This window comes from Ammospiza caudacuta, chromosome 2, assembly GCF_027887145.1.
Source record: "Ammospiza caudacuta isolate bAmmCau1 chromosome 2, bAmmCau1.pri, whole genome shotgun sequence".
NCBI lineage: Eukaryota > Metazoa > Chordata > Aves > Passeriformes > Passerellidae > Ammospiza > Ammospiza caudacuta.
Window position 1 is genome coordinate 39786468 of NC_080594.1, and position 13190 is coordinate 39799657.

General features: G+C 38.1%; 1 protein-coding gene across 3 annotated transcripts in view; it reads right to left on the reverse strand.

Annotated features, from left to right (window-relative positions):
• Nucleotides 1-3162: 3162 nt before the first annotated feature.
• Nucleotides 3163-13190, reverse strand: part of GRM5 (glutamate metabotropic receptor 5) — a 241976-nt gene continuing 231948 nt past the window's right edge. For all 3 annotated transcript variants that reach the window (XM_058825063.1, XM_058825060.1, XM_058825061.1), the window contains one exon: nt 3163-10570. In XM_058825063.1, coding sequence (XP_058681046.1) covers nt 9748-10570 — 823 coding nt within the window. In that variant the 3' untranslated portion in view covers nt 3163-9747. The remainder of the gene's footprint in view (nt 10571-13190) is intronic.

The following is a 13190-nucleotide window of genomic DNA, read 5'->3' on the forward strand; positions in this document are numbered from 1 at the left end:
AATAATTTATCAGGAAATAATGTCATTTCACACAGTTTATAACCGTGATAGGATTTTGGTATGATGCCAGCATGAAAATCCTTACCTCAATAAAATCTTTACATTATTTCTTTCCTGCTCTTTACTGCTCTTCCATCCATAAAGTCTGCTTTATGCCAGTGTGATACTTAGCACTTTTGATTGGTCTACTTCCAGGTGGAGCTTCAGAGTTGTGCTGGCCTTTTAATTGTTTCCTAAATTTACTGTTTCATGATTATTCCCCCAGTAAAATCTCACTTCTAATACAGTCCTGTATTTTTAATTTTGGTGTACTTTTCCTTATTTTTCTTCCTTAATTTACCTCAATATTCTTTATGCTGCTTTTATTCTTTCTATATAGACTACAGGCCATCTCCTTTTCATATTTTACCTCACTGGAATTTCTTTTGTAAGCTTGACATTGACACCTAAAATTCGGGGCCCCCATTTGTGTTCATATTCTTCTTGGAAGTAAATCTTATCCTCCCAGTCTTAGACTGAGATTTTTAGGATTCCATACCCTCTGGGCATTTTCCTTTCTGGGCTCATCAGTGATGGGTCAACAGGGCTAGTTAAATATCAGTCTAAAGTGATTTTTAAGCTGAGATTAATTGACATCCTTGGCGCTTACACACGTTTAAGAGTATTTATAATGGAAGCTCTGGAGCACCTCAGGAGTGGTTTAGGCAGAAGGTGATCAGTAAAAGAGAACAATGTTCTGGAATTACTCTCGTGAGGACCAAGGGCCAGCCCACAGTGTGTGTGTAGCACACCACACCAATCTTGTGACAAGCACTTGAGCCTACTCTACACCTCACCCAACAAGCACAAATCTGATGTCTCACTCCTCATACTGATGGAGGACGTATTTCAAGCATTGAAACAGGCTGCTCAGGATGTGGTGGAGTCATCATCCCTGGAAATGTTATAAAATACACATGGATGGGAGGCAAGGGGACATGATTTACTGATGGATTTGACAATGCTGGCTTAACATGTGGACTTGGTGATCCTAGAGGTCTTTTTCAAAACAGAAACTTATGTGATTCTATGACACATATATTCACAACATATGTAAGAAAGCCCAGGAAACCCTTAACAGTGAAGGTTTTCATTTGCTAATCTTTGGAAAGAAGTTACATAAGTTAGATAAGTTATGTGGAGGTAAGTTTTGAATCCCTGTTAAACAGAATTATAGTGAGCATGCTGATTGCTTTGTTTTAGTCCAAAAATTTGACTTAATTGTAACACTTGGTTTACAAGCAAACAGATAAAAGCAGATGGTGATTTGAAACTACTGCCCTGAAAAAAATGTTAATACAGCACAAATGTCTCTGTATATGTAAAAGAAAGCTCATCCATTTCCTTTGTAGTAACAAACACCTCACGCTCTCCACTGTGATTTGGTCTTAAACTCCTACAATAGGAAACCAAATTTAATAAATAGACCCTGAATGGACACAAAGGGTGATTGCAGTTCTTAAAATTCCAGCCTTTTTCCCAATGTTCTGTGAGCGGACAGAAAAGGTACTCCTGTAAGAAGAAGAGGAGCACCCAGTCCATGTATTAGTTTAGCTGAGGAGGACAGTACTGGCAGTAAGGCTTCTCTGGTATCAAATAACAATTATGGACCAAATGTGAATAAAAAATAAAGCTCCAGACAGACAGAGAAATTAGACTCCAAACTTTTTAAGAAATTGAACTTTTTCTTTTCTCATTACTAATTGCCCTGATATTTCTGAAGGTGTATTATAGAATAGTGCCCCTCTCTTTTTAATCAATGTAAACATTGATTTGTGATTTAATTTGGAATAGGATTTATTAGTTTATTAGTTTCTAAATGTCATCATTCTGCAGTGATAACAGAAACCCAGAAGAAACATGGCTGAGAGGTGATCACAGAGCATGGCATAAATTAACTGTTCTTGCAAACAAAGCAAATTTGATCTAGTGTTCCAGGCACTGCTTTAAAAATATTTTGCAATGGAACAAGATGTTGCATATGATTTTCAAAGTCTTTCTCTTCAAATTGCAATAGTTACAATATTTCTTTTGGTACAAAACTGTAGATTTTGCTGAATTAATTGCTGTGGATTTCTACACTGAAGGAATTAACTTTGGGATGTAGAGTTTTAGGTGGTTCAAAGACATGATATGAATTCACATTGGTTTTTAGCTGGAGTTGGGCATTTTACCTACCACTGTGTTATGAATTAGTCACCTTAATTTGTCAACAGCAAATAAACTGATTCAGCAGTATCTCTAGAGATGTGTTTAGAAAATAATGTGTACGATTGGCTTTTATCTGAGAGCTGCAGTTCATACTCTGCATTTCACTGCATGCAGTACAATTATTCCAAATTCATGCCATTCTATGTAAGAATATAAAGACTATTACAAACCCCAGATTTTGGAATGGAAAGGAGAGGATTTCCAAACTAGAATGTTGGTTTTGTTCTGTGGGGTTTATTTGTTGTTTTTCTGTTTGGTTGTGTTTTTCGTTTGGTTTGATTTGGTTTTGTGGAGGGTTTTTAAGTTGCTTTTCTGTATGGGTCGGGATTTATTGAGTTGTGGTTTTTTGTTTGTTTATTTTTGGGGGGTTGTTTTTTTTTTTTAGCATGTAGCAGGGAAGATAGCAAAATCTATTGGCTGGAAACAGAATGTAGCCAGATGTGAGATAAGAACATTTATTCCTAGTGGTCAAAAAGGCAGAACTCTAGAAACCAAATGTTAAAGGACATAAAAAATTTCCTCTGATATTTTTCTGCAGTTCAAGATTAGATGTGAATCTACAATTGCAGGAGTAAAGTAGTTTCTTAAGACATCTATAAAAATAAAGTTTTGGTATATGATTCCAAGTGGAAGCGCTTTGTTTTCTGTCGCTCAAATCTAGATTATTTTACTCTTTTCTCTCAAATCTATATATGTCTCATCAATGAGATTGTGCATGCATCAAAAGACAAACTATACTAGAATGTTATGTAACTATGATACCATTAATGTTAACTTAACCCTTTAAAGCAAGAGAGGGAGGACTAAAAGAGAGAGATTGTAATTCAAGAGTTTGTGTATAGGCATACCTGGTTTGTAGAAAAATGCACTGAAAAAATAGCTGTAAGTGTTCTGGAGAAAAAAAAAATCCAGTTTTCAGTCATATCACAGATTCTTTTTAATACTGTTCAAAAAGTACCTGACTCTACATAAACACCAACTATAACATGATGTAGACAATTGAGAAACAAGCAAGTGTATTCTTCAATGCTAAAATAAATTACATTTGTACAGGTAGAAAGCAAACCAAAGCTGATAAAAATGTTAAATTTTATGAAAAATCTTTTTCAGTTCACATCAAAATAATAACTTTACATTCTCTATGTTTTAATAGTATAAGCTGCAACAACATAAAAAAGAACAAACGGTCACAGAATGTTTGAAACCAGTTCTTCATAAGTTATTAGCAAATTAAAAAAAAATAATTACAAGCACTTGTAGCCCACATAAATCTTTTGGAATTGGCACCATCTCTCTAAAACATCTATATTCTATATAGATTTCTAATTACAAATACCACCAGCAGCTGCCATATAATCCTATTAGTACATGTAATATACATAGTATATTTGTTCCCATTTGGCAGATTGGAGTGACTTAGTATTTATTGTTTGTTAATACTGTCATTGCTCAGGTTAGACAAAACCAGCCATATACACCAGTTCATCACCCAGATGAATTTTTTACTTACCTTTATGCTTCACTGGCCTGTATCTCTTTTCCTTTTCAGAGTAAAAAATTGTTGGTGGCAATTGGAGATATTTGAACTAAGGATAAAATAATAAACCATCACAGAAAAAAAAAAAATTCAGGTAATTCAACATAAGTCTTTACTAGATTAAGTGAAATGGGTAGTAGATTAATGATTTTCTTGTTCATGGAGAGTATTGACTTCATTTTTGGAGTTTCATTAAACCAGAAAATTGTGACCACCTGGGTTTTTTTGGACATGGTCACTCACATCCCTTAACATGTTTAGTTAGAGGATGACTTTCCCACTGGATACCAGATAGAGTATGAATGGTTGGAAGGACTTATTCACCAAGCCTAGCTTCAGGAATGAATCTAGTAAAATCCATCTGCTGTTTGATTCAAAAGAGAGTGGGAAGAATATCCTGTCATTATAATTCCTTGCAGAACAAATAGTCAAATCTGGACTTCAGCGGCCACTATACAACTTTGATTATCTTTATATGGATATTAATCTGGAATGATTCCATTAACCCAAATAGATTAAGGACTTCAGGATTTAAAATTATTCTGTGTAATACATAGCTTTTTGCTCTAGTGTGGAGATCAGGACCTTTTGTTAAATATCTAGCCTTCCTGTGGAGTTTGCGAGAAGAGTTAGTGCCCAAGAAAGCAACAAAACAAGGCAAAAGATGTCTAGGAATACTCTATTTGAGCCAGTATGCAAATGCAATGTGCAAAAAATGCTAATTTTCCTCTCAGATCAATTTATAGAGACATCTATACATTTTGTTTCAAAGATGGGCCAGGTTACCTTTGTAAAAGGTGACTGGAGGAAAATGAAATAAGTCCCTTTTTCTTCAGGCTCAGAGAATAAGCAATTCGAGTTTAATTCCTTTGCCTATCCAATAAGATTCAATCTCTCCTTTCTGTGTTGGGGTCTGAGATCTCCAGATGGAAGACGACATTTCTGCTGATAAGAAGTTATCTAAGGGCACATCCTTCCCCCCTGTCACAAAAACATTTTTCAAGGAAGCATTTAACTTTTTCTTTAGCCAGTATGTAGCACAGACAAAAAGTTGCCTCTACTTCTTCAGAGTTAAAATACCTTATCTCTGCTCCAGGAATTTTAAAAGTATTTTATATTAAATGGTAATATATGATATCTAATTTTATTCAGTGTATGTCTTATCAGGTTACACTGTTCCTTTTCCACTGCAATACTCTTGAATTTGTTCCTGCCCTGTGAAAATACCTTGGGGAAATGAATAAAAACTCAGCAATGAGTCATTGGAGCACTTTCCAGCCAGGAGACTGTACGGTGCATTCTGTGTACTCTCATGTATTTTTCTGCATCCTTGATGGGTTTTAACATGAGGCAGGTACAAAGATCCTTAGATGTGTGATGATCAGGTTAGTTCTGAGCATACACAGACATACTATGCTAGATGCTGGAGGAAGCTGGCATTTGAATAGTTGTTTTAAAATTGAGTTTAAAATGTAGGTATTAAATTCTACTGAAATCCTAACTTTAGGCTCCAAAGTCTCTTCTTTGGGGTCAGCCAAACCAGACCTGACACTGGTCTGCAATACAATACAAAATTTGTGGTCACATTGTTAGTCCTGAGCATAGTGCTCTGATTTCCCTAAGGAACCAACTCTTTTTTATGCTGTCTGTTGCTGTCATCTTTTATCCTCTCACCTCATAAATGATGTATTAAGAAGAACAACAAGGTTGCACACTTTCCTTTACAGAAATTACACCCACAGCTATGCAGTCTTTCAGTTTGGTCTTGCACACTAAAGAAAACATTTGAGGGGAAACTCCACAGTCATCCAGAGTGAGAGTAATGGATTGGGCTTCCCATTTACTCTCTTTTGATAGCTTATTCTCTCAGTTTTCAACCCAAGTTTTCCTTTTACAGGCACAGCAACTGAATAAACATCCAAGAAAACTAACATAACTTTTTTTTTTTTTTTTTTTTTGCTTTTGGAGCTTATAATGGTTTTTGAATTAACATTTAGTTTCTATCTCACTTTTGTAGCTGGAAATCAAAGGAAGAAGCCAGCACCTTGTGATTGACCAGGTTTCATGAAATATCAACAAGTGATTTGTGGACTGTGGTCTAAAAATCTCTGGTCTAAGGTATCTGCATGAGTCTAGGCACCAAATGTTCAGATAGAAGTACAAGGAAGCACATCTTCAAAGTCATGCAATCATTCTTCAGAGACAATTTAAAAACACAGTTCTTCAGTATTGCAAAAGCTTCTTTCCAAATGGCCTGAGAATGGCTCACTTTATTCAAAAGCATAGATCCAAAGGTGATTACACCATCACTCTTTAGGGTTGGCCTCAAGCACAAAAGAAATAAGAGATTTTTTTTTGAGGTCCATGTGGTCAAGAATGACAGTAGTTTCAAATCCTTTAATTTCCTTTGTGTCAGCAGCACTATATTGGAAGGCAAATTTCAAGCCATTCAGTTGGTACTTGCACATTCTTTAGTTAGATTGAAAAGTGTTCATTATTGTAACTTTTGCATTTATGTCTGAAAACCCTTGCCACTCTATCTTAATGTCCTAAATTAAGACTAGCATAAAAACAGCATAATGAAGTCATGATGTCTGTCTACATAATTTTTTTTCTCTTATGTCAAACCCACTGGCTTCTCCCAAAGAACTTTCCAGTCTTGCAAATCTCCCACTGGGCTCATTTGGATTATTACTACAGACATTACACCGTTTTTGCCTTCTTCTCCACAAAACCTTTCCTCCCTTTGTTGGAATTCAAACATGTAATAAAAAATTACATTGATGCGCTCCAGTCTGCACAATTAAAGCAGATTCTGCCTTCCTTAAATGCCTCTAAGGTTGTCCATCTTTTAATAAAAATAGACTGACTCCTAGAAGATACTACCTCAGCAGGGTCCATCCATAGTTTCTTGTGTCACTAAAATGTCTGCTGCGGCTGATAGATATGCAAAAGATACATGACTCCTCCAAAAGTGAGAGTGAACAAAAGTGTTTAAAATTTCGGTTGCACAGCATTAGGTTTTAGGCTCTTAAAACATGCATTCAGGGCACATGGGGCATCTCCACCCAAATTGTCATGACAGTACACATGACCATTGTCAGGAAGTTCTGAGCAATAGCTGTGGCGCAGTTTGAGAGCAGAAGAGGTATATTTATGCTGAGCTTGACAGTTTCAATTTTTCACTCCTTTTTACTAGTTTTTTATTTAAGGAAATATTTTATATTTGTCATATAATCCTTATTTCCACTGTTGATTATTTCACAGTGCAGTGAAACCCACAGATTTTAGCAGTAATACCATTCTATTAATTGTCCACCACCATAAGAAAAGACTAAAGGGGATCTAAAATTCTAGGGAAGGTTCGAGGTGGAGGATGTTCTTGTAAGAATATTGGTCAATAGTTTGAAGTATAAGAGAACAGGTAGTATTAGAATCCTTTCGAAATTCACATTGGTTACCTCAGTACACTCTATATTAGAACAATATTGCACTGATGGGAGACAAATATTATCATATAAGTCTTCCATGAACAACATTTAAGTGGTCTAAACTCCCCTAATAAGAATGTTTGTATCACAGACTGATTGGACATGCTTTTGTCTTAAATGTGGGTTGTAACCTGTGACAGAAGATGTTTTCTCCTGATGACATGAACAGCTAAGGAATGATGAGACATGCTAGTACTGTGAACCAAGAGGGCAAAACTGAGCTCTAGTCTGGGAACCGTGCAGCTGCACAGAGCTGAGTCTGTGCTGATCAGTCATGCGAGGATGCAAGAACTGCATATGGGCAACAAGGACCTTCAGTCATGCCTTAGTGTAGGGATCTGCCTTCTGGAGTAGAGCTGTTTTGTGACCTGCCTGTTCATGCTATAGGCAAAGCTGATAAATGACTGTACCTGACAAGACAAGCATGCCCAGACTGCAATTGGATAACATTGCCTGACTCTAGAGTCACCAGAGTACCTCTGTGAGGTGCTGGTCTGGATTCAACCATCTATTACTTTTCATTTTTAAATGTTGTTGAGCAGCAAATTGGGGCGCAATGCATAATAGTGAAACAAGCATCCCAAAGGAATAGAAAATGCTCTTTGCTAAAATATGTGAATGTGCTTTCATCTTTTACTTGTTTGATCAAATAGCTATTTTGAACATGGGGGAGAAAAAGGAGGTATGAATTTTGATTACAAAATATTTGTTATTTTTGAAGAAACAAGATCTAAAGGTTTTGAAAATAAAATATAGCAGCCTTATTTCAAGGCTCCCTTCCTTGAGGCTGTCTTCTATGTAAGGCTACATCAACTCAACTTTGAATTGAAGTACATTACTCATCACTTCATGCTATCCTTCAATAAAATAAAACAAACCCATAAAAGTTTGGCACCTGAGGACAGCTATGTCATGAAGAAGAGAGCAAATACAGTGTGCGTTTAGGGTCTGACTTACAAGTTCTATGTAACTACACCTATCAAAAATTATTTAGCTACTATTCAAACTTTAAAACTCTTCCCTGCCTGTATTAAAAAAGTGCTGTGACAGTATGAAGTGCACTAAACTGTACTACTTTGATATAGGAAAAAAAAATTGAGGAATCCCCTTGTTTCTTCTGTGAGTTGCTAAGAAACAAAGATTCTGTTGGTTCATATCTCATTAGGTCTTCTTTGTTTTAACCATTACTCTGTATTGCTTTGAATGTATTTTTTTGTCACTGTTCATAACTGCAAGGGATCAACAGCAAAACAAATTTTAAAATTGTTGCTTATTAAAGAGTAGCTTAATCACCTCTAAGCAGACTTTGACACAGTGTTTTTTCCATATATATGTGTATATTAATTAAGATTATGACAACCTTTCCCACTGATAGTTAGTATTTGTGATAATCCAAATTGGTATCCTAGAATTCTGTCATTCAAAGGATGGAGAAAATCCTTAGGGTATTTACCTGTTTGTTACAAGCAAAGATGGGAGTCTGAATAAGTATTTTAACTGGTAACATTATCATGAGGATGTCCATAAAAATGTGCTAATTTTTCTAGGGAGTGCAGCTATAATGTAGCTTGGTAGTGCTGCTAGGAAGAGAATATTCATCTCAACAACTTGCCCTGGTAGGGGAATTACAAAACAGTACTCCAGAAAATATTTTTTGCTACTTCAATATTAGTTGGCAACATGGTGAAATAGTCAGGAGATCTTCCTTGGGTTTTGTTGTTGTGAAGGTGAATCCAATGATAACAAATTGAAATTAGATACTGATAGAAGAGAATTTCATAAACAAATGCGTAGGTTGAGAAGTCACTTGTAAAGCCCTCCATATTGCAGTCACTCACTGCAAAGCCTCAGCTTAGTGTTATCCACGTGTAACGTATCACAGACACAATATTCTTCAGCAAAAGGTTTTGTAATAACATACATTACTGCTTTTTGTGATCTTCATAGAAAAAAAAGGAGAGAAAGCTTGACATGTTGGTCCCAGATTTGAGTCTGTTAGAAAATGTACATTCAATGTTTGGTCTTCTATTCTTGATAAAAGATCAAGGTTCACTTCTGGGCAAGGGATCAGAGTAAACAAACAAACCATTGTACAGTTGTTTACAATCTAGTTCCCCCCTGTCCCCTATATTGTACACACAGTTCATTGTAATACTAAAGCAAAGCACTTGGTATGTAACTGGATTAACAGACTCCTTATAAGCCCTCAAAAATAGATTCAGTGTTTCTGAAAAGCCCATGTTTTTTTAAGGCCACGATAATCTGCCAAGAGTCATTTTGTCTTTAAATCAGCATAATTAATCTGATGTTTCTGCCTCTCAGGTGATTCCTCTTCTTCCCTTCCATTCCTCACAAGATGACCCAATGCCTCTCACTCTGTCTGCGTAAACACTGGAGATCTTGAAGACTTGGCTGTCCCCTGACTACTTGCTTGTAGTTGTTGAGCTCCAACATCTTCTTGAACTACATTCACAGCGAAGAAGAACTTTGAGTATAATCTCTGATGAGGAGTGTGTCATATTTGGGGGAGGACGGGATGCAGAGAGCTGATTCAGAAGCTGGAGAGCTGGGAGATGCACTTCCAGAATCAATGGAGTCTCTAAAAGGAGAAGGAGGAGTTAAAGCCACCAGCTCCTCCAGGTCTTGCTTGGCCGTTGGGGTCTCTGAAGTGCCTTCTTTGATGCTGTCATTTGAAGGTTTCCTAGCAGCCTGTGAAGAGCCATTGACTTCAATGGCAGGAAGTGGTTGGATCTCTGCAAGTGTGGTCATTGTTGTAGGGAGCTGGATTTCCCTTGGAATCAGGTAGGAAGAGCAGAGAGGAGCAGCCCCCGCTGTCCCTGGAGTAGATGTTGAAAGCATCATAGAGTTCAGCTCACTGATATTGGCTGTGAAGCGAGTAACAACACTGCTGATCTGCTCCATGATGGAGCCTTGAGAGGAGCTGCTTCGCTGAGGAGGTTCTGACTGGAAGGTGGGCGCTTCGTCTTCTGTTCGGCTGACAGAGGCAGTTCTGTGGCTCAAAGTGCTGATTGGTGAGGGAGTCTGTGGTCGGTACTGAGCTGGGTATTGCTCTTCGGCTTCCGAAACGTCGTAAAGCGTTTTGGCACTAGCCTCGGGAAATGTAGCGCTGCTACTGTGCCGGCTACTATCTGTGCTTTTAGAAAAAGGCTTGATCACTGCAGTTTGGTTGGGGTTCTCTTTTTTGTTGATGTGGACTGACAACCGCTGCCAAAGGTGTGCTCCTCGGCTGCTTTTCTCGTTCTGGGCCCAGGAAACTGATTTCCCATTAGAGCTGTAAACACAAATGAGATAAGATGGTAACTTGCTACAAAGTTAAAAATTTAATTGCTATACCTATATCAAGGGTATATGGTATTTTAGAGTTTATATTCACTATAAAGCTGACTGTAACTTCATCTATATCTATTTATTGTAATATATCTATCATTTATACCTGTATGTTCGAGGAAAACAAGCAGCATGTCAGCTCATTTCACAGGCCATTTGTGCCCCCAGCCACCACCTGTCCTGTGCTAGTGCATGGCCACTGCTGACCCCTCTGTTGAGGCCCTTGGGACATAGGCAGTGTCCATGCTGGGGGAGAGAGCAACTTGATGGCTTCCCTTCTGTTGGTCTGGTGTCAGGAAGAGGGCCTGTGGGACTGAGGGATGCATAGAGGAGTAAGGAAGAATTAAACACTTGAAGAGAGTGAGAGACTCAGACTGGCTAGAGTGCAGGGACAGGTGGGCTGGCCTGGGAGCTTTCAGTGGTAAGGAGCTTGGTATAGTGTTCTAAACATGGATTCATGGTATGGGGCAGGGATTGTAGACTGGGTGATGAAGAAGTTAAACTGGGGAAAAAAATCTGGTTTTGTCCCACTATTGGAAAGCATTGGAGCAACACACAGAAAGGGACTATACTGGTTGTAAGTAATGGACAACAACTTCTTCATCAAGGTACTTGGCAAGCTACCTGACACCAAATTAAAGAAATTATTTTTTTCAAATTGCAGGCCAGCTCAGAGAATTAAACTATGTTCCTAGTAGGAAAGAAATACCAGACAAGCTATACAAGCTCCTCGTGGTAACATGAGTTTGGAGACAGCAACAAACATTTTGCTCCACTTTTCTGCAAAATGAGTACTCTTAGGGTAAATTCTCTTCAAGTCCCATCATACTCTTTTTCAAAATTGCTTATTTGTCTCCTCTTGATACCTAAGAAAAGCCAGCTGTGACCCTTATAAACACACAGTATTTCCTTCTACATCTTCCTCAGTCTGATGAACTGGTGTTTGCACATACATTAACATATAGTTCTTGGAAATAAGGAAGATATTAGAAATATTTCTTAGCTGAAACAGACAATGACTCTGAAATGATGTCAACAGGAAAAACAGTCCACACATACAAATAAACATGATTTATATATAAAATGCATCAAAACTTCAGACAATTCACTTTGGTTTCCAAAACATTTGCTATAGCCATTTAGGATTTATGAAAAGACAACACTGGAGACCCTGGCAGACTACTGCAAATTTGGTTTTTGTTTGCTTTTTTAAGTCTGCAAAAGATATCCTCACAAGTTAGCCTGCGGCATAATAGTTTGCAAAGCACATACTTTACTAAATACAGGTGACTGTACTGGCCTTCATGTGGAGGCTTCCCTCAAACTATCCATTTAATAGCTCTTCTGGCCATCTAAAAAAAAGTTGCATGCTGAGTGTAAAACAAAACCTCCTGGTGGGTTCACATTTGTGATTACATTACATGGAATTACGATGGATCATGTAACACAACATATATCAACAGATTTCCCCTTCAAAAGAAGCATGACAGAATCCAGAACACAATCCAGACAAACACAATGTAAAACAATGGGTACTTTAGGAGAGGGAGGACTAGGAAAGGAGCTGTATGAGTACATATGGGTTCCCCCTTTTGCTGCAATGGTCACCAGGATGATATTTGTGTCTTGGAAGCTGTCTGTTAGGCCCTACCCCCAAAATGCCAGGCAAAACAGCTGGTGGTTTGTAACTTGCTGTTCAGACAATCCCTTCCTTCTGCTGTACTCCAGTCAGAGCAAGAAGGAAAAGCAAACTCTGTTCTGTAGCACTGCTCACTTTGACTCTTTGAATCTCTGGGAGTCCAGTTCTGGACTGGGCAGGAGATGGCACCAATGTCTTGCAGAATGAAATTGTTCCTTCTGAGGACCATGCACTTGTTTCCTTGCAACACATACTCTGTGGGTGCTGAGAACTCTTTGAGAGCCCTGGCTCACTGGTCATGCTGAGTCTTGAGCTCAGTGGGATCTCTGTGACAGCAGCAGGAGCAGAATTTGGATTGTTTGGCAGATGAGATCTTGCCACTAGTTCCACTATGTGACCATGAAACCTTGTCCCATCTGCTGCTGTCTTTGACCTGGACCAGGAGGGAGAATGATCTGGCACTTGTAACTTTGATCAGGAAGAAAGAGAGGATGCAGATCCAGTCCTGGATGTCCTCCTGGTGAGGTCTTAGAAGGACCTGTGACAGGCCTGCCTGCCACAGGGGTGAAATAAATGCCATTAACATGAAGGATTAGTCAATGCAAATAGAAATGCTTGCCCAAAGAAAGTGGTGTATTCTAGCACCCCTCCTGACTTCAAGCATTGACTTAGTACAGGACTTTCAAACTCTTTTAAAAGTGTACTAAATGCATATAAATATTTTCATGGCCTGAAGACCAGATTGTAAGGATTTAGGAAAGCAACATGCTACTTCCTCCCTCCTCACAGTTAAAGAGACAATAATTAAGGAGGGATATGAGGCTGAAGAACCTGGAGAAAGGGAAAGAATGAAATCTGAGATTGCACTGAACCATTGGGAAAGATAGGGAACAGTTAAATCTTCCGTGGTGCAAGTCACCAGCCT